At 44.9% G+C, this 19,493-nt stretch overlaps 1 protein-coding gene and 1 long non-coding RNA gene across 5 annotated transcripts in view; one reads left to right on the plus strand and one right to left on the minus strand.

The window, feature by feature from the left end:
• The window catches only part of LOC310665379, a 142,294-nt gene that overhangs the window by 34,917 nt on the left and 87,884 nt on the right, over nucleotides 1-19,493 (plus strand). The window contains exon 2 of the long non-coding RNA XR_014505441.1: nucleotides 10,272-10,647. This is a non-coding gene — a long non-coding RNA (uncharacterized lncRNA). The remainder of the gene's footprint in view (nucleotides 1-10,271; nucleotides 10,648-19,493) is intronic.
• Nucleotides 861-19,493, minus strand: part of LOC310660741 (aldehyde oxidase-like) — a gene marked incomplete at its 5' end in the record, with an annotated part of 53,428 nt that continues 34,795 nt past the window's right edge. For 2 of the 4 annotated variants that reach the window (XM_083405727.1, XM_083405725.1), the window contains 11 exons: nucleotides 861-2,124; nucleotides 2,799-3,716; nucleotides 4,090-4,654; nucleotides 4,933-5,100; nucleotides 8,933-9,121; nucleotides 9,646-9,711; nucleotides 11,089-11,203; nucleotides 12,370-12,422; nucleotides 14,605-14,679; nucleotides 16,034-16,162; nucleotides 18,441-18,536. In XM_083405727.1, the coding sequence (XP_083261853.1) occupies nucleotides 4,601-4,654; nucleotides 4,933-5,100; nucleotides 8,933-9,121; nucleotides 9,646-9,711; nucleotides 11,089-11,203; nucleotides 12,370-12,422; nucleotides 14,605-14,679; nucleotides 16,034-16,162; nucleotides 18,441-18,536 (945 nt within the window). In that variant the 3' untranslated portion in view covers nucleotides 861-2,124; nucleotides 2,799-3,716; nucleotides 4,090-4,600. Of the gene's footprint in view, nucleotides 3,717-4,089; nucleotides 4,655-4,932; nucleotides 5,101-8,932; nucleotides 9,122-9,645; nucleotides 9,712-11,088; nucleotides 11,204-12,369; nucleotides 12,423-14,604; nucleotides 14,680-16,033; nucleotides 16,163-18,440; nucleotides 18,537-19,493 lie in introns of all 4 variants that reach the window. The other 2 variants (XM_083405726.1, XM_083405724.1) reach the window with 1 other exon arrangement.

The raw sequence follows: 19,493 nt of genomic DNA on the forward strand, positions 1-19,493 counted from the left end.
GTGTGAGAAAGGAGGGGGGGAGTGACTCCAGAGTGGGCAGAAGAAGAAGAAGAAGAAGAAGAAGAGTTTGGATTTGATATCCTGCCTTTCACTCCCTTTAAGGAGTCTCAAAGCGGCTAACATTCTCCTTTCCCTTCCTCCCCCACAACAAACACTCTGTGAGGTGAGTGGGGCTGAGAGACTTCAAAGAAGTGTGACTGGCCCAAGGTCACCCAGCAGCTGCATGTGGAGGAGCGGAGACGTGAACCCGGTTCCCCAGATTACGTGACTACCGCTCTTAACCACTACACCACACTGGCTCTCTGGGCAGGCTTTGAAGTTGGTGCGGGCCCTTTCCTGTTTGGCTGCAGGCAGAGAGCTCTGGCTGGACAGGGTGCTGGCCAGTGGAGGCTCTTGGCAGCTGATTTTGCGCCCCCCCCCTCGCCTGTGCCCCTGGCAGGGGCCCATCTCGCCCCCCCTAGCTATGGCCCTGTTACCAGCAGTGTTTGGATCACTGTGGCAAGGCTCTCCATGTCCAGGGATGGCAATAGCTGGCAAATTGGCCAGAGATAGTAAAAGGCACTGCTTGTGGAGGCCACTTGAGCCTCCAAAGACAGCTGTAGGAGCACCTCCAGGTTATGCACCTGTCCCTTCAAAGGCAGTGCAACCCTGTCCAGAACAGCTAGCCTCCCCAATTCCTTGACTTGAAACGACCTATCCATGTTGAGTAGTTCCTGGGATTATACCAATGGTAGGATCAGGGTTGACAGAGATGGGAAAAGGTATCAACATTGCATATTTCATTCCTCATCCGACTCTATAATGACTCTCTACTTAACACGCCCAGCACTTGTGGGCGGTTTGAAGTAAAAGATCAAAAATGGAAGCTTACAAAGTTTATTTAGGTAATAGGACTCCAAGGTACATCTGTCCACACTAAAACAGAATGGGACCTTTTGTTCAACAGAAATGAATACCAACAGTTGTAGTGAGCACATCACCTTAACAAGCTTGATTAAACCAGCAAACATTTCCCAGACTTAGGGTACTTACAGATGACCAGGTTATCATTCATTTTGATTTGTTTGCACAAAATTTCTTGAGGTTATACACCATTAGTTGATACTGATTTGTGTGGAAATTCTAGCACATCACACCAAGCAATTGTAACCCTACATTTTCCAGTGCGTCTTCCTAATACTTTCCTTGCTACAAGAAGCGTCATTTAGAGGGAGGAGGGTTTGTTGCATAAGAGTGCCAAAAACACTTTGATTTCGCAACCCGAATTTGCTACTTGCAATCGAATTCCCCCTGCAAAATAGCAAGTAGAATACCTTACATGCAACCATGCCAACAGATTTTTGCATTTTTCTACCAATATTACAATAGTACAATGCATGAGATGCACTGTACTTCTTGCTTGAATTTTTCTTTGCACAGAAATGCTAGCCTGCTGGATGAGGCCAATGGCCCACTTAGTCCAGCACCCTGCTCTCACAGAGGCCAACCAGATACCTGAGAGAAGCACGCAAGCAGGATCCAAGCATAAGAAGCACACGCCTTCCAGCAACGGGTATTCAAAATAATACTGCTTCTGACCATACAGACAGAGCACAAGTCTATTTTACATTTGTTCAATCCTCTTTTAAAGGCTTCCAAGATGGTGGCTATCACTGCCGTTTATGGGAGTGGGTTCCAGAGCTTAACTATACGTGAGGTACTTCAATAAGCATTGTTGAATGTCCAGGACTTCTAGTGTTATGAGGGAGAAAATATTTTCTCAGTCCGCTTTCTCCATGCCACGCTTAGTTTTATAAAATCCTATCATGTCACTACTTACTTGCCATCTCTCTAAACGAAAAGGTCCAAAATGCTTTCCTCATAGGAAAGCTGCTGCAGCTCTTTGATCATTCTGATTGCCTTTTCTGAACCTTCTCCAACACTCTTCCTGCGCATCATCAGTTTTTTCTGCTCTTCTAAACAAGATTCAAAAAGGTGTGAAATTATATCACTGCACCTGTGTACTTGGGCTGCTTTCAGACAGGTACTTATTGATGGGTGTTCCTCGTGCAGTTTTTTTTGCACAACGCCATTGGCATCAAAATGCTAGACTGTATATTCTCCCCCCTTTAACCTGCATTTACCCTTCGGGGGGGGGGGACGGGCTCCTTATTAAAAAACCCCAAAACTGTTGACAGCAACCCAATTGTGATTTCTGAACAACCTACTTACAACATTAAGTCCCTGCCCAGAAGCCCTCTGTGAGATTTAGTTCTGCTTTGGGCGAACGGACAAAAAAAGGGAGGTGCCGCCAAACACAGAATCTTTCTTCCAGCTTTATAATACATAGCACAATTTGCCCAGCGTCCTCACATTGTTACACTGTGTGCTTCCTGGCCCACACCAGCCAATCCTGTGAAGCAAGGAAAGGCACAGCTCAATGACACCAAAATACAGGACAAGTTGTACCAGATGGCACAGAGGGGAAAACTCACAACACTGCCATTTTCATATCGATCCAAGGTGCATGCAAGGGTGTGGGTGCAACTGCACATACACAGCATCGGTTGAGTGAAATGCAAAACCCAGGAAAAAGAGTGTGAGGACAAGGACTGTGAGTGACAGCTGAGATGGAGGACCTGGGGTCTCCAAGACCAACCATATGGTATGGTGGCATGTGGAAACCAATAACATTTGGAGGGCTACCAACCCTGGATCTCTGGGAGTCCCAGGAACTGCCATTGTCTTAGCCGGAATGAGTGCAACTAGTCTTCTTCCTCTTCCTCCTCCTCCCATTAAATTCTTTGCCACTCTATCACCCATGAGCATGGAAGGGATTATTATTTTTTATATTGCACATCTTAATTAAACTTGTTGAGAAACTGCTGAAAATAAATTAAAGTTCGGTGAAGTGCAAGCCAAGTGATTCAGTCTTCCTGGCAAAGCTACACACAAGAGAGTAACAGGGTAAGTGTGAAGCAATATTACTTGTAGGCTTCATTACTCGTGCACCTGCATGCTTAATCAATTTTAATCCATGCTGTAGTTAAAAAAGGTGTGATAACAAGGCACATAATCAAACAACAGATCACTCCTCAAATTATTTCCTTCACCTTTCAAGAAATAATCTGCATGCTAGCCTTAAGTGGCATATGCATCTTTTAATGTGCATGATTTTTTATTGCCTAGTTCTTGATATTCTGGAAAGACAGCTTATCTTACAAAACACAACCGTCGCAGGAGATAATGCATGCACCAGACGTCTAAGATGCACAAAGGCATGCACCTTGTACCTTTTAACAGTCAGCAGTCATTAAACAATGCTGTCTCACACCCTGAGGATGTTGTCTGATGCCCCAAGCCATCTTTCATGCACACCACTGCACAGTAGGTTTCCTAAAGCCAAAACCAGCTCAAGATTTATTTTACCACAGACCTTGTTCAAAGTAAATAAAGTGGATCAATTTGAGATTCGCACTTCAAAGACAACAGCAGCAGTAGGCAGATGCTCAGCGGCAGCCAATCCTGGCATGTGGGAACAGGGAAACACAGAGCATAATGAGACGAGGAGGATGCAAGGCAAGTTCGGCTACCATCAGCCTTCGCCAACCCAGATGTTGTTGGATTCCCAAGTCCCTTCAGCTCCAGCCATTATAGCCAGTGGTCAGGAATGATGGGAGATGTAGTCCAAAGCATCTCAGGCTCACTATGTCAGGGAAGGCTGAATTAGATATTGCCTAAGGTTGGGGGAATGAGATGCGGGTGGCGCTGTGGGTAAAACCTCAGTGCCTAGGACTTGCCGATCGTATGGTCGGTGGTTTGAATCCCAGCAGCGGAGTGCGCTCCCATTGTTCGGTCCCAGCTCCTGCCCACCTAGCAGTTCGAAAGCACCTCTAAGTGCAAGTAGATAAATAGGGACCGCTTTATTGCGGGAAGGTAAACGGCGTTTCTGTGTGCTGCGCTGGTGCTGGCTCGCCAGAGCAGCTTCGTCACGCTGGGCACGTGACCCGGAAGTGTCTCCGGACAGTGCTGGCCCCCGGCCTCTTAAGTGAGATGGGCGCACAACCCAAGTCAGACATGACTGGCCCGTACGGGCAGGGGTACCTTTACCTTTAAGGTTGGGGGAACTCTGTACATGGTTGCTATGTCTAGTGGCCGGCACATGTTTTTCTGTAACATTTAGTAATGCCTTGAAAAACTGAGGGAAAGAGGTGGAAAGAGGCAGAAGACAGATGGAAAGGTGGTTAGAGGTTGTAGGAAACTTAGTAGCCAGAAAAAAGGAGGGGATGGTGAAATAGGACCCTGGGAGAGGAGGCAGGAGACCCGTGGATCTGCTGAGGGGGCTCCATGAAGGAGACAGAGTATGTTAGCTAGGAACCTAGCAAGGCAGATAGAAGCAACCACCAAATGGTTAGGCCTTGAACTGTAGCAGCCTAGTACCAAACAGTGTGAAAATGGTAGGAGACTCTCATGTAAATGAATATGAAGCCTGCAATATAATTCCCCACAAGAAAGCAACTACTGAACTAAAATGAACTGCATTTGTTGATAAAACACTGGAAGATGTTGAATTGAAGAAGTTAGCACTTCATGGCACTTTCTGCACATTCATGGTTCTTCTTCAAAGGGAGATTTCCCACGAAACAGTGGACTTGCTTTTTTCATCCTTTGGGATCTAGAAAAATGAATAAATAGTAAACGGAACAATCAGTCTCGAAGAGTCATTGCTAAGGCTTGTTGCTAAATCAGTTTGGATTTCTGTGAAACTGATGCAACAATACCTGAAGGCAACAAGAGGAAGCCACTGGAGGCACAAAAGATTTAGGGTGCCATTAAGGACAGACAGACCAGAAGATGCTACGTCCTGATTTTAATTTAAGAGTAACCTATTCCTCATCCTGACAGTCACGAGAGAAAGAAGAATTAGGCACTAGATGCATTAAAAATCTTTACCATCTCCGTAAATTGGTCACCACAGGCCATTCGCACTCGTTCAGGAGTCAAGGGGCTGTTCAACACAAAGTCTGATGACAATCCTCTTTCCTTCCTGGCAGCAGCCACTGCATCCCATATTGCAAAAAAAACAGAGCTCCCCAAGAAAAGTGCCGCTTCACCAAGGCCCTGACAAAAGCAGAGACAAAAGCAGTGAAATCATGTTGAGACATTAGCAAATATTTCACATCAAGAACCTTTCAGGGAGCGTCTCTGTCTGCACATGAAATGAGTTTTGTTTTCTTTTTGTGTGGGAACAAGACCCAGCATCTGACAAACTCTTAAGAGTTTGGTGGCATCAGCCTTTGTGCACTCACTTGAGCCAGCAGGCAGACCTTACATGAGCCAACACCTTCACGTGGCTGATGTGAGAAGTCACAGGAACCTACTGCATAACACCCATGATGAATAATACACTCCTCGCCTTCCCTGTGCTCAGGACTGGCTCCAAGCTTGAGGGAACTTCACGATGGGGCCACTAGTGGGCTTTCCGATTCAGTATGTGGTGAGTGGATGTTCCAGTCTCATTCTCTGTCCTTCCACTTATTTCCCACTAAGTTCCAAGGGTGGTAGGTGGCCCTGCCTTTCTGAGAAGTAGTAGTAGTAGTAGTGATGGTAGCAGAAGTAGCAGCACTCCTCAAATCAGTACTGGGTGGCTTATCAATGTCCAAGTATCACAACTGCAACGGTGCCCACCTGTTGTTCATCGGTGGAGCTGTGGAGAAGGAGACAGCTATAAATCTAACAAGGGTCCTGTGGCAGCCTTTCTGAGAAAGCCACTCCCGACTTCAGGAGGGGGGGGGGTTGCGGGCCCACGCCCCCGTCTACATTCTCGCGGGGCTGGCTCCAGCCCCGCGGGACTCAGGGATTCCCCACTCTGATTATTATTCATTAGGCACAGTGCCAGCCAATCGGCTGGCGGTAGGGGCGGGGTTAACAAAGGGCATTTAAGGTCGGGGCAGCCCTGGCTCGCCCCTTTCTTTCCTTACAGCAGCTGCGGTTTTCCCTCCCACCCGCCCTCTGGGTTGTCAATCGGACTTTGCTATGGGCTTTGGCTGGTCGCCGCAAGGGGCCTGGTAGGAGTTTTTCCATTTGGCTAATTGGCTGTATTTTAAAAGCCACTTGGTTTTTTCGCCTACCTCGTAGCAAAACGTCACAACTCCTCGGTTTTGGCGGTAGGCATTGCAGGGGTATTGTTATGCAAATGAAGTTGGGGGGGAGGAGCGCCATCACCTCCCCTAAATCTTGAAGGGTAGTTCGTTAAAGGACTCCGAGGGGCGTCGCCTCGTCCGAAACCTACAGAGGCTAGGGTCTAAAGCGCGCTCCCGAGCGGTAACCCCTTGGGGAGCGCCCCAGGGATGTGCATCTCGGGGGCTCCCCCTGTTGGTGCTTAACCCTTCCCGGTTAGACCGGATAGTCTGTTAGGGCCAATGCCTAAAGCCAATACCTCTCTTACCTGTAATCAATAAAGTTGTGGCCATTTTCGCCCATTAACTTAAATTCTGGTGTCTGGTGTCTTTATTTACTCCATCTGTGAGAGGGGGCGGGAATTGCCACACAATGCTGACTGCAAACTCTGGGTTATTTTAGAAAGGTTTTTAACCTATTCTGAGTGGTTGCTTTAAAAATATATGTGAAAGCATAGGCTTATATCCACATGTGTGCACATGCAGCTTTTTAAAGACTAACCAAAATGAAAACAAACAATGTGAGGCCACACCTCTCTGCTAGCAACACACTGCTGCCATTCAAGAACATATTTTTCTTGTGTCCTAGTCGGTTCATCACAAAGATTGCTCACCATATTCCAAAATGGTAGCAGCCGCAACTGCGGCCTATCACGGATGCTGGAGAGCTGAGGGTAGGGGGAAGAGCAAATTGCCCATGCAGCTGGTTGATGTTATAGGCTAGGAATCTGTGACTGTTATTATTCTGCCCCTCTCATCTGAGCTTGGGTTGCCATTATATGGCTCCCCCTCGTCTGTGTTTATCCTAAGATGCAAAATCTGCCCAGTTCCCTGGAATGATGTGTTTCATTTTACATGCCACAGTTTTTACATCCAAAAGGCCAAAGGCAGCATTCGAAGAACTTCAGTAATAGTTGCAAGGTAGATATAAGAAATTAGATTTATTGAGAATAAGTTTAATTATGATAAAAGTGTGTATTGGCAAAAAGTAATATGAATTTGAAATATGGAATAGACGGGAGGTTGGGTCTTTAGTGTTAAGATCAATAGATGTTTTATTGTTTGCTAAGAAAATTATGTGTCTATGGTTATTTTTGTAATTTGTGTGTAATTTGGTATTTGTGGTTTCTTTTTTCTTGTTGTATAAATAAAAAACTTTATTTAAAAACAAAAAACCCAAAAGGCCAAAGGTGAAAAGCCCTTTTGAGGGATAATTTAGGGCTTATAGTCACATTCCGTCAAGCTGCGTAATTGGCCTAATCCCCAATTAGGCTTTTTGGCCTTGTTTTGCTAGAAGTTTGACATAACTTGTGTTCTGTTTGGCTGCAAGTAGATAACTGTGCTCTGATTGTTTTTGGCTAGTTGGCACAGTTTTTCTAGCTACCATTGCCTCGACCAAATTAAAATGATGATGTACTTGACTGAATTTTTATAATTTGTTTAGTGATTAGTTTGATTGGGGTTGCGTCTAATCCATCTCCTTATTTTTGGGGGGGGGGGATTTGATGATAGGTGCTAGTGTAGGTTGTGGAATCTTAATTTTATTGGGAAGTTCTTTTGTATCTCTTGTATTATTGTTGATTCATTTGGGTGGGATGTTAGTTGTTTTTGCTTATTCTGTTGCTTTGGCATCAGATCCGTTTCCAGAAACATGAGGTAAAGTTGGGGGATATTTTGGTGGATATACTGTATTGGTGTTGTTTTTAATAGTAATATTTAGTGAAGGAGGTATTATTAGTTTTGGGGTTAGTGGGGTGGATTCACAGGGGTTATCCGTTGTTCGTGTGGATTTAAGTGGTGTGTCATTATTATATTGTTTCGGATTGTTTGATAGCCTGTTCTGCTATTATGCCTCCAAAAAGGGCTTTGTTGTTGTTTAGTCATTTAGTCGTGTCCAACCCTTCGTGACCCCATGGACCAGAGCACGCCAGGCACTTCTGTCTTCCACTGCCTCCCGCAGTTTGGTCAAACTCATGCTGGTAGCTTCGAGAACACTATCCAACCATCTCGTCCTCTGTTGCCCCCTTCTCCTTGTGCCCTCCATCTTTCCCAACATCAGGGTCTTTTCCAGGGAGTCTTCTCTTCTCATGAGGTGGCCAAAGTATTGGAGCCTCAGCTTCAGGATCTGTCCTTCCAGTGAGCACTCAGGGCTGATTTCCTTCAGAATGGATAGGTTTGATCTTCTTGCAGTCCATGGGACTCTCAAGAGTCTCCTCCAGCACCATAATTCAAAAGCATCAATTCTTCGGTGAAGAAGAAGGGCTTGGAATGCCTCAAAACTGACTGCTCTTCTCCTGATAGGGGGAGTGATAGGCTCCTGATAGGCTACAGTGAAACAATTGCCTAGCAAGGGTTCCCACTGGAGTATTTCATGTATTTTTCTTTTGGCTTTGCTGCATTGTGGTCTGCAATCAATATTCCAATGTGAAGTTGAGGACTTCAGTCTTAGGGGAGACAACTTGCTCAATAACATGTCACAAAACTGAATGAAACACTCCTGATATTATATCCATGTGGGCATAAACCCAACCGCTGTTAAGCACATTTAATCACTGTTGATTTCAATCACACTTATGCCTGAATGGCTGTGGGACGGATTATAGCCGCATGACTAATAATACAGTAACAAGATATTCATAGTGAAAACAACTTTTTCTCTCATATCATTTCCATCTCACCATCCAAGTCTGCAGTTTTTCCTTCAGTAATATGGGTCACTTAGGTTTAGCAGGAGCGAAAGGGAAGAACTGCGGCTTGGATTTCAATCTTCTTACCTTGGATGAGTAGATCGCTGTTGGGTTTTGGCTAGATGCCAACAAGGAGACACTGATCTGTTCTGGAATGTCACAAACAGCAGGGATTTTATACTGATCTGGGCCCCGTGTGTAGAGGACCCCCTCCGGGGAATATTTGAGTTCCTCTGTTGTGTAAAGTCCAAGGCCCTGGACAAAGGCACCTTCAATCTGGCAAGAGGAAGTATAGCTTAGAGTGAGATTTCCACATACTTTGTTGTGTTAAATTAATACGAGCTCTCGTTACATTGTCTGAAAGCGATGCTAGCTTTAAAATTATAATTATTTATTATTAAAATTGAACAAATGAACCATAAAAGCAAGCATAAAAATCTAACATCTGAAAGACAACTAGACACCTTACCATTAATATTGTAGTTAGATTTTCAGAATTGTATGAATAATGCTGGCCTTTCACAAATATTTCAATTCTTTGCTCTCCTCTTAAATTTCACCATCTAACAAAGCTGAAATGGGTGGGGCATTTTTGCAAGATGCTACATTTTAATTACCCATTTCTGTCATAAAAGTTGGAAGGAGGTCCAACCCCTTCCAACTTTTATGACAGTGAATTTCTGTATTGTTGGGTTTTGTATCTGTCACTGAACAGGATCGCCTTCCAAATCATATGATTCTAATTGAAGTGAATAGCAAAATGAACCTCATAGCAAAATGAAGAAATTCTTAGGACTTACCTGACCTATATCCATTGCTGGATTGATGCTGCATCCAATATCCATAACAATATCTGTTTTGACATTCTGTTAATGAAAAACAGGTTGTAACTTTGTATTACATTCAGGGGACTGAAGCATGAGGAGATGAGCCAAATATTATCGATAGGATATCAAGAATTTGTACCCAGTGTGATATGACCTATTTGTGGCTCATTTTGGGAAATAAGTCCCAATGAATTCAACAATACTTTATTTGTTATAAGTATGCTTAGGGCTGAAGTCCTTATCATGTAATACTTTCCCCAGTCTAAAACCATATTAAAGTCAATGATGCTACTTTCATTTTTAGAAGTAGGTAGAGTGGACATCATTTTAATGGAAAAGTAACAGTAGCCAGCAAAGCTGGTGCATTGTATTGGCTAAGAAAGAGAGCTTTGGCTAAGAAACCAACAAATACCAGCTTTTGAATCCTCCCAATATACTGATTGAAAATGTATTGTAACTTTTGAATAAATGTTTTTGGTTTTTGTTTTAAATAAAATTTTCCTTCAACTATGAATGTACTGGGCAGCCCTTCAGCCTCAAAGCCAGATTCCCATATATAAAAAAGGAATAATACTGCAGGAATCCTGCAAAAATTAGAGATACAATATATGCAGAGTGGACTACACTCGTTTATGTGCTATATAAATGCTATGTATTCTTTTTATCTTTCTGTGGCAATAAACACTATACCACTTCTCTGGGAAAATTCATGTGCAAATGGAATCCATAAATTGTAAAACTTAAATAAAAAGCTGTCTGGTTCTGCACAAGACTGCCTGCTTTTGCCCAGTCAGCTTTGGAAGAAAACAGCTGGGGAAAGGGCAAAGTGGAGGCTGTTGGCTACTGCAACACAAGTGCCAGGATGAATTCACGTTCAAAGTTGCCACGCATGTGCCATAGCAGCAGCTCATGGATTACTGAAGTCACGTGAGGAAGGAGGAGAGGTTAAACTTGATCCACACAAGAAACCACTATGTATCCTGAGCCAATTTCCAATTACCGTATTTTTTGCTCTATAAGACTCACTTTTTCCCTCCTAAAAAGTAAGGGGAAATGTGTGTGCGTCTTATGGAGCGAATGCAGGCTGCGCAGCTATCCCAGAAGCCAGAACAGCAAGAGGGATTGCTGCTTTCACCGCGCAGCGATCCCTCTTGCTGTTCTGGCTTCTGAGATCCAGAATATTTTTTTTCTTGTTTTCCTCCTCCAAAAACTAGGTGCGTCTTGTGGTCTGTTGCGTCTTATAGAGCAAAAAATACGGTAGCTGTGCTTTGTAGAAACCAGCAGGATTTATTGCTGTCCACTGCAAACAACTGTTTAGACTGAATACGACAAAGAAAACACAAGAGCCTTTCATTAGTTACACAGGAACTCGGCTGTGCTTTTTGCACTAGCTGTAAGTGACACCTGACAGTTTACCTTGTGGTCTCCAGTCAGACAGTCTATTTCAACCTCTGCGCAGGCGGCTCCAAAAACAAAATATTCAAATGGGTGGCCTTCCCCTTTCTCCCAGTCCATGTTTGCTTCATAACCTCTGCAAGAAGCAATAAAGTATGTTGGGGAGTAATGGATGCTTGCAGGCATGGGAACAACAATAAAAGAGACAAGGGTGGAAACAGCAATAAAGAGCCTCACAATCACAATGATGTGCTGGACCCTCAGTTGGTACAATCAGTCATGACAGTGGAGCTATGTGAGATTTGCTCTGATAATGCATCATGTTGTTTAAGAACATAGCAGCAGGCCTGCTGATCAGATCAAATGTTCATCTAATTCAGCATTCTGTTTCTGGAAGTGGCCAGGCCTCCAGGAACCCCACCAACAGGAGATGTAGGTAAAAGCCCCCAACATTCTTCTCCCCCAAAGCCAATCAATACTATAATGGCTAATACCCATTAATAGATCTATGGATTTGGCTTTTCCTCATTTAAAGCTGTATCATCTACTACTCATCATTGACACATTAAATTCTCCCTTGATTCAGTCAGAAGGCAGCGCTGACCTGAGTTCTCTGATTCGGAATGACTTTTCCTTTACAGAAACATAAAAAAATGCCTCCAGACTCACTGACAGCACGTTTAACCAAATGTACAAATTTCTGAATGCGACCAATAATTCCTTCCACTTGATCAGTGGGGTGGATCCAAAGTTACTGTGAGCAGAATGCAGATCATGAGAAAGCCCATGAGGTGGGTTGGGGAGGGGGAGAACAGGTGAGTTTTGCCTGAAAAGTTGCTCTGGAGAGTTGGGAGTGTCTCTGGAACCATTTAGGAAGCAGCACAGGGCAGCCTTCCTCTTTCTCCAACTGGTTTTTAAAAAAATGCATCTTTCTCTAGTTGGACAATCTGCTGGATGTTAGTGCCTTTCACTCACAGAAAGCTATTCACAGAACTATTTCACTGAAATATTATCAATTTAGTGCCATCAGTGTGCCTGGTTCATTATAGAGTGCAAAACAGTAGGCCACAGTCATGTATCTTTCACTCTGCTGCTAACATTCTCCTTCAGGACCGTCATGTACAAGACTAGACACGACATGCCCTTTTCTCTGTATGCTTATGTCTAAGCAATATATGCAACTACTAAAAGTATCAGCTCAAGTCATTCATGATCCTTGCAGAAGCTACCTTGTTATGCAAGTCATTACAATAATTCTCTTTTGACAGTCACTTCTTGAAGTCATGAGTTAATATCTAGTACCTGAAATAACCTATAGCTGACAGATTGATACTCTGCTCAAAAGCTTCTTTGGCCTGTAAAACAAGCAAGCATAGTAAGTTTATTCCTTCAAAAAGCAATCTTGTATAAAAAAAGATACCATGGCCATGCTAAAACCAAGACATTCCTATTAATATTTCCAGCTAGACGATCAACTCATGGGCAGGATTTGAGCTATGAGTAACAGAGGTAATCAGGCAATAATATTGTGGTTTAATAGATAGAATATAGGGGGCAGCAGAAGGGGAGAAAGAACTCCATGGAAAATGGGAAAATGGGAAATCAACAAAAAGAAAAGACGAAATTGTGTTTTGATTGTATATGCTAAAAATGTTGAAACTTAAAATATAATCGGAAAAAATTGTATTTCCAGTTGACTGAAATGGAATGTTGCACATATGAGAACTGTGTAAATGAGGCTTTCACTGAGGATGTAAGACTGCTGGTAGGAGCTCAGGTAGCTGAATACTCCTCCAAATAAAACAATCCCATCCATCCAGAAAACTAGTGTTTCAGGGAGAAGTTTGGCCTAGCCTTCTTCCTGACATGATAGTTGCAAGCAGTTGTTTTTTCTATGGAGAGGCGTCCCGGTACATGAGCTCTCACTAGCACCACACACAGGTTTATGAGCTTAGTTAAGAGTCAAATTGTACCTGATTCTTAGTAGCCGTATATTTTCCTCCAGCAAAAGAGAAGCACGGTGGTGGAAAAAGTTGCTTTCTATATAGCGGCGTGCGCCATAAAGCTTCTGGAAATGTGTCTACAGTACCGTATTTTTCGCTCTATAGGACGCACTTTTTCCCCTCCAAAAATTAAGGGGAAATGTCTGTGCGTCCTATGGAGCGAATGCAGGCTCCTTGGCTTCAGCAATAGCAACGCGAAGCCTCCAAAGCACAGAGGGAGCGCTCCCTCCGCACTCTGGAGGCTACGCGTTGCTTTCGCTGAAGCCTGGAGAGCGAGAGGGGTCAGTGCACACTGGCCCCTCTCGCTCTCCAGGCCTCAGGGATAGCTGCAGGATGAGTTTCTGCTGCGCTCCAAAGGCTTCAGGTGGCTATCCCTGAAGCCTTTGGAGCACAGTGGGAACTCGCACTGCGCTCCAAAGGCTTCCGGTTCCTTTTGCTGAAGCCGGGAGAGTAAGACTCTCCCGGCTTCAGCAGAGAGGGAGAGCTGTGCAGCGCCCCTTCAGTGAAGCGGGAGGAGAAATGGAAGGGGCTCCGTTTCTCCTGCCGTTTCGCTGAAGGGGCGCTGAGCAGAGAGGAGGATATTTTTTTTTCTTGTTCTGCCCCTCTGAAACAAGGTACGTCCTATGGTCAGGTGCGTCCTATAGAGCGAAAAATATGGCACTTCATTTCACCTCCTCACTGCTCTTAATTTAAATGTTAATTCGTCCACTCAAACCGTAGACTAATATCCCCCCTGGAATGTGTCCTTCAGCTGTGGTAACACCCTGTGCTTGCCTAGATGAAGTACGGAGAACTGTGAATGCAGAACGGTGGGAGGGGATGCAGAAATCTGTGACTTTTGTGCAGCTGCAATGTTGTTTCCTTTACAAAGGTAAGAGTCACATCAATTGCTGTGCACACCACTTCCCACAGGGGAAAGCAGTTCTTGGTGTGAAAAAGATTCCTCTCCTCTGCACTAAGTGCATTAATTTAAGGGACAGTGGAAAAGAAAACCAGCCCATTTATAGAAGTGTGAATAACAAATCTGAATGAAGAAACTTGCCAAAGGCAGGGGCAAAGTCCTGCATAAACACAAATTCTTCATATTCCATTTTCTTTCTTTAATCATGTTGCGGTAAGCTGGGCAAGTTAAAACAAGAGGTTATGCCTTGGCTCTAAAGTCATATAACATTTAATACAAGTCAAATGTCTGTTGTGGTGCTTCTTATTTAATTGCTGTAAGTCAATCAATCCCTTTGTTATGGTCAATAGCCAGTGGTCAAAATAGAAATGTCCAAATATATAAAATGATCTCCAACAAAACAAAGTAAAGACTGACAATACCAAAATTACTAGTAACTGTATCATCCTATAGAATACCAGGAATAGAGAGCAAAATTACAAGTTGCTAAAGTTTTACATGCAGCAGCACTATAATTAGCCATACTGCAAGAAATTGATGCTTTCTGATCTGAAGGGAGTAAGAAAACATAAAATGTGCCCTGGGAATTTCCATATAAAAGGTAATCCATGGAAACCACAGAACTACTCTTACCCACTCTTTCCATGTGCCCTTAGGGTTCTGTCTAATGATGGGCTCAAGATGTTTCCGGAGGGTCTGGCAGGCATCCTGATGACATTGGGAGGAGCACAAAGAAGAAAAAATTCTATGTAAGACATTTGAAGGGTTCTGTTTTTGCCATACTTCTGCGTTGTTGCTCACACCACAGGAGTCATTAAACACTAGTCTATGGCATCGCCAAGAGGTTATTTCAACAAAAAATCAAGAGCCTCCACATTCAGTCCTGAGCAGCTTAAATTTTGCAACCCAGAAGAGGAAGGGCATCAGTTAAACCTCATTAAGGCTTCTTCTGTACTGCAACCAATTGGGCAAATTTGCACTAACCAGATGTTGCATGCTCTGTGCTGTAGCTCACCAGGTAAGGACCATAGCTGAGGGGCGGAGTATCTGCTTCGCATGCAGAACATCACAGGTTCAATCCCTGGCATTGCCAGGTAAGTCTGATAAAGAGCCTTGCCTGAAAAACTGGAGAACCACTCCCGGTCAGTGTAGACAAAACTAAGTTAAATGGGCCAAATGTCTTACTTGGTATATGGCAGCTTCCTATGCTGTTCCTGTGATTCGTACATTCCCACCTAGCTGTCTGAAAGCCATTGCAGGATAGAGCATGAGACTCTTAACCTCAGGGTCATGGGTTCGACCCCCACATTGGGTGAAAGATTATTGCATTGCAGTGGGTTGGGCTAGATGACCCTCATGATTCCTTCCAACTTTACAATTCTATGAATCTATGAAACTCCCAGCACTTTCCATCTCACCGTGTATCTTCTCTGCAAAACACAATGTTCCTCAAGGTATGGGGAATAAGAGAAAGTAGGACTCAGCTCCCGAAGGAGCGTCTCCACCCCCACTGTTCAGCCCGGACACTGAGGTCCAGCGCCGAGGGCCTTCTGCTGGGTCCCTTGCTGCGAGAAGTGAGGTTACAGAGAACCAGGCAGAGGGCCTTCTCGGTAGTGGCACCTGCCCTGTGGAATGCCCTCCCAGCAGATATCAAGGCAATAAGCAACTATCTTACTTTTAAAAGACATCTGAAGGCAACCCTGTTTAGGGAAGTTTTTAATGTTTACTGCAGTACTGTGTTTTTAATATTCGGTTGGGAGCCACCCAGAGTGACTGGGGAAACCCAGTCAGATTGGCGGGGTATATATAAATTATTATTATTATTATAGTTTATACGTTTATACGTTATAAGGTTGCAATCCTAAAACACAATCAGGCACCTGTGTTCAAGAAGTCAGTGGTGCTTTCTTCTGAGCGTTTCTGTGCACTTAGTATGAAAGTCTTTCAAAAAAAATCAATACATTTCATCGTCATCTACCAGAAGTAAGCTCCTATGAATATCTTTCAAGAAGCTGGAACCTTGGAATTTTGCACTAACTAGAAGATTAATATCTTATTTTACCTTCACTGCCATTCCATTGACATCCGTTCCCATTGATCCAACTGAAGCACATGCATTCGGGACTGTCTGCGTACTTGTTTCACAGAAGTGAATATTTGACATTGGCATCTTTAATTCTCGGCTTGCAACCTAGAATGAGAAAGGAATACGTACAACATTCTGTTTTAAGTACAGCAACCTAGACCAGGCTTCCTCAACTTTGGCCCACCAAATGTTTTAGGCCTACAACTCCTTTGATCCCTAGCTACCAGGACCAGTGGTCATGTATGATGGGAATGGTAGTCTCGAACATCTGGAGGGCCGAGGTTGAGGAAGCCTGGCCTAGACCTTTACACACACACACAAAAGGGTTACACCTCACAGTTCTGCTTCACTTTCAGCAGCTGAATTCTGTATGGAACTATACTATATGGAACTATACTCCCATGGGTCATGGAGGGGGTATAGCTGGAGAAATCAGATTAAGGTTTAGCTCCTCCAAAATGTCTACTGTATATAGACCATACAAAGAAGCCAGAGCCTATTTTATCATGTACATGTATCAGGAACTGATAACTATTTAATCTGCTTGCGTATAACCACAGCTGTTCTGCATATTAACTAGAGTAACGCTGAAGGTAGGTGAAGAGATGTCAGGATGGGTTGGTTTTTTTGCTCCTCTTTTAATGCTGCAGACAGTTAAGGGAGTGGTTCACCAACTTTCACATCTTGGCACCATCTTCTCTGACCTTATTGCCCCAATGCAGATTAATGTTGAAGCAGAATTAAATTATGGCTAAAAGCATGAAAGTAATGCGGACCAGAAGCAGCCAGGTTTGTCCATCTTTTCTTCAAGAATAACTAGCTCATTGTTCCCAATGTGGTTTCCCAACTACAAATAAAAGGCAGTATTGCGTGGCCAGGCAGAGACCCCCCTGACCCCAGGCGCCCCCCGGGTGGAATAATGACTCATGATGTGTTATGGGATTAAAATTGGCCACAACTTTATTAAACTTTCAGGTGTAGGGAGACCTTGGCTTAGGCATTGGGCATTTATCCCTCCCAGTTCCCAGCCGGGGATCTGGGGAACATCAGGGATGTCCAAACAGTGTGGGGATTGGGCTGGCTCTGGAGAATGTATGTTTAAGCAGAGAGCCCACCCCCCATTTCGCTGCAAAGCAGGGGAGAGCACTGACAACCTATCAGCTTATGGCCAGTGACTCCCCCAAAAACAACCCCTTTAATGGGGAACCCTGGGATCACCGCCACAGGGGGGGCATGGGTCACCGCTTCAGCCCCCCCCCCCCAATTTAGGGAAGATAGACTAAAGGAACTATTCAGGCCCAAGGACTGAAACTGCCAAAGTTGTGACACTTTGCTATGGGGAAGGCAAAACCTGCCAATGCAGGGAAATTCCTTCCCGATCCTTCAACAGCAACCATCAATGACCATAGCAGCGCCCGCATACCTGTAAAGATGTTAACCTGCAAAATGAAGGCATAAACTGAGGGAGGGCAGGGGACTGAGGACTCCCAGGTAAGTTCCACCCTCTATTGTGTGTGCAGGGCGGTCCCAACTCTACCTGGTCGACTCCCCTGGCAACACTTCCCCAGCTGGGATTGGTTTACTGTCTGAGGTGGGGCGGGAACCTCCAGGTATCCAGCTCGGGGAGGTGAAACCAGGCTGAATTGCCAGAATCGTGTGGGATCAGGGGGCTGCACGCGGCCACGCAAAAAGCACCCCCCATTTGAAGTGGGGAGCAGTCATTATTAGCCACAGCTAGAGGCAGTAATATGGGACGCGGGTGGCGCTGTGGGTAAAAGCCTCAGCGCCTAGGGCTTGCCGATCGAAAGGTCGGCGTTTCGAATCCCCGCGGCGGGGTGCGCTCCCATCGTTCGGTCCCAGCGCCTGCCAACCTAGCAGTTCGAAAGCACTCCCGGGTGCAAGTAGATAAATAGGGACCGCTTACTAGCGGGAAGGTAAACGGCGTTTCCGTGTGCGGCTCTGGCTCGCCAGAGCAGCGATGTCACGCTGGCCACGTGACCCGGAAGTGTCTCCAGACAGCGCTGGCCCCCGGCCTCTTGAGTGAGATGGGCGCACAACCCTAGAGTCTGTCAAGACTGGCCCATATGGGCAGGGGTACCTTTACCTTTACCTTTAGAGGCAGTAATGCTTCCAGTTCCTGGAAACCACGGGGGGTTGGGTGCTCAATTAAAACTGGGGTTTGTAATTACCCTTATCTTGAGATCAGACCACTATATTTCATCTGGCATAACTTCACTGAAACTAATAAAATAGATGCCAGGAAGTAACATGGATTGCTGCCATCTTTTTAAAGCAGAAAATTAAAGATGTCAGTCAGCAGAAAATCTCATTAAAGCAATTTGTTATTCACACACATAAGCAAGAGATAAGCAATTCCTAGTACCTGGATCATTTTGGTGTGGAGCCCTTGCCCCATTTCTACACCGCCGTAAGTCAGAAGCACGGACCCATCGGTATACAAATGAACCAGAGCAGCGGCCTGCACAAAATAAGAACACACAGTTTGGCTCTGCACTCTGCATGAAATGAGCAGAAATGTTTTCAGTTGGCCTGTCTTTATCAATCTAAAAGTGAAGAGTTATATATATTTTAAAGACAGTGGCGTAGCGTGGGTTGTCAGCACCCGGGGCAAGGCAAGTAATTTGAGCCCCCTAACCCGTGGATTTGCGCCCCCTAACCCTAACCCCCAGATGTTGTGCCCGGTGCGGCCGGCCCCCCCTGCACCCCCCACGCTACGCCACTGTTTAAAGAGACGCTCTGCAGTGAAAGGTTAGGATTGCTGCTACAATCTGCTGCACTAGTGTTAGCCCTATTATTAAGTCAGGGATTGGCAACCTCAGGCCAAGGAGTCAAATGCAAGCCTCCAGGACTTGCCCTGACTCTTCCCAAGCCACTCCCACTCTCCAAACACAAGTCCCTAGTCGTCCATGTTTCACACCCTCCACGAGTGCTTCTCCCTTGATGGAATATGCACTTGAATACTGATAAGAAGAGTTTGGGTTTGGATTGATACCCCGCTTTATCACTACCCTAAGTAGTCTCAAAGCGGCTAACAATCTCCTTTCCCTTCCTCCCCCACAACAAACACTCTGTGAGGTGAGTGAGGCTGAGAGACTTCAGAGAAGTGTGACTAGCCCAAGGTCACCCAGCAGCTGCATGTGGAGGAGCAGGGAATCAAACCCGGTTCACCAGATTACGAGTCCACTGCTCTTAACCACTACACCACGCTGGCTGTTGCTCGTTTGGAAGATAGAAAAGGGTGTGTAGAAACTAGCCAATGGTCCAAAGATGAAATTCACACTTGTTGCTCTGTCAGCTTCTGCCTTTGGCCCTCTTCACCCGTGAAGGTTGACAGAAGGGCTAAAAATTATTTCCCCATCCTTGCATTAAGCAGAGGAAAACAGCTGCCCCAGGCAAGCAGATGCTGGGGTGGTAG

This window comes from Podarcis tiliguerta (genome assembly GCF_965153285.1).
Source record: "Podarcis tiliguerta genome assembly, chromosome: 1".
Lineage (NCBI taxonomy): Eukaryota > Metazoa > Chordata > Lepidosauria > Squamata > Lacertidae > Podarcis > Podarcis tiliguerta.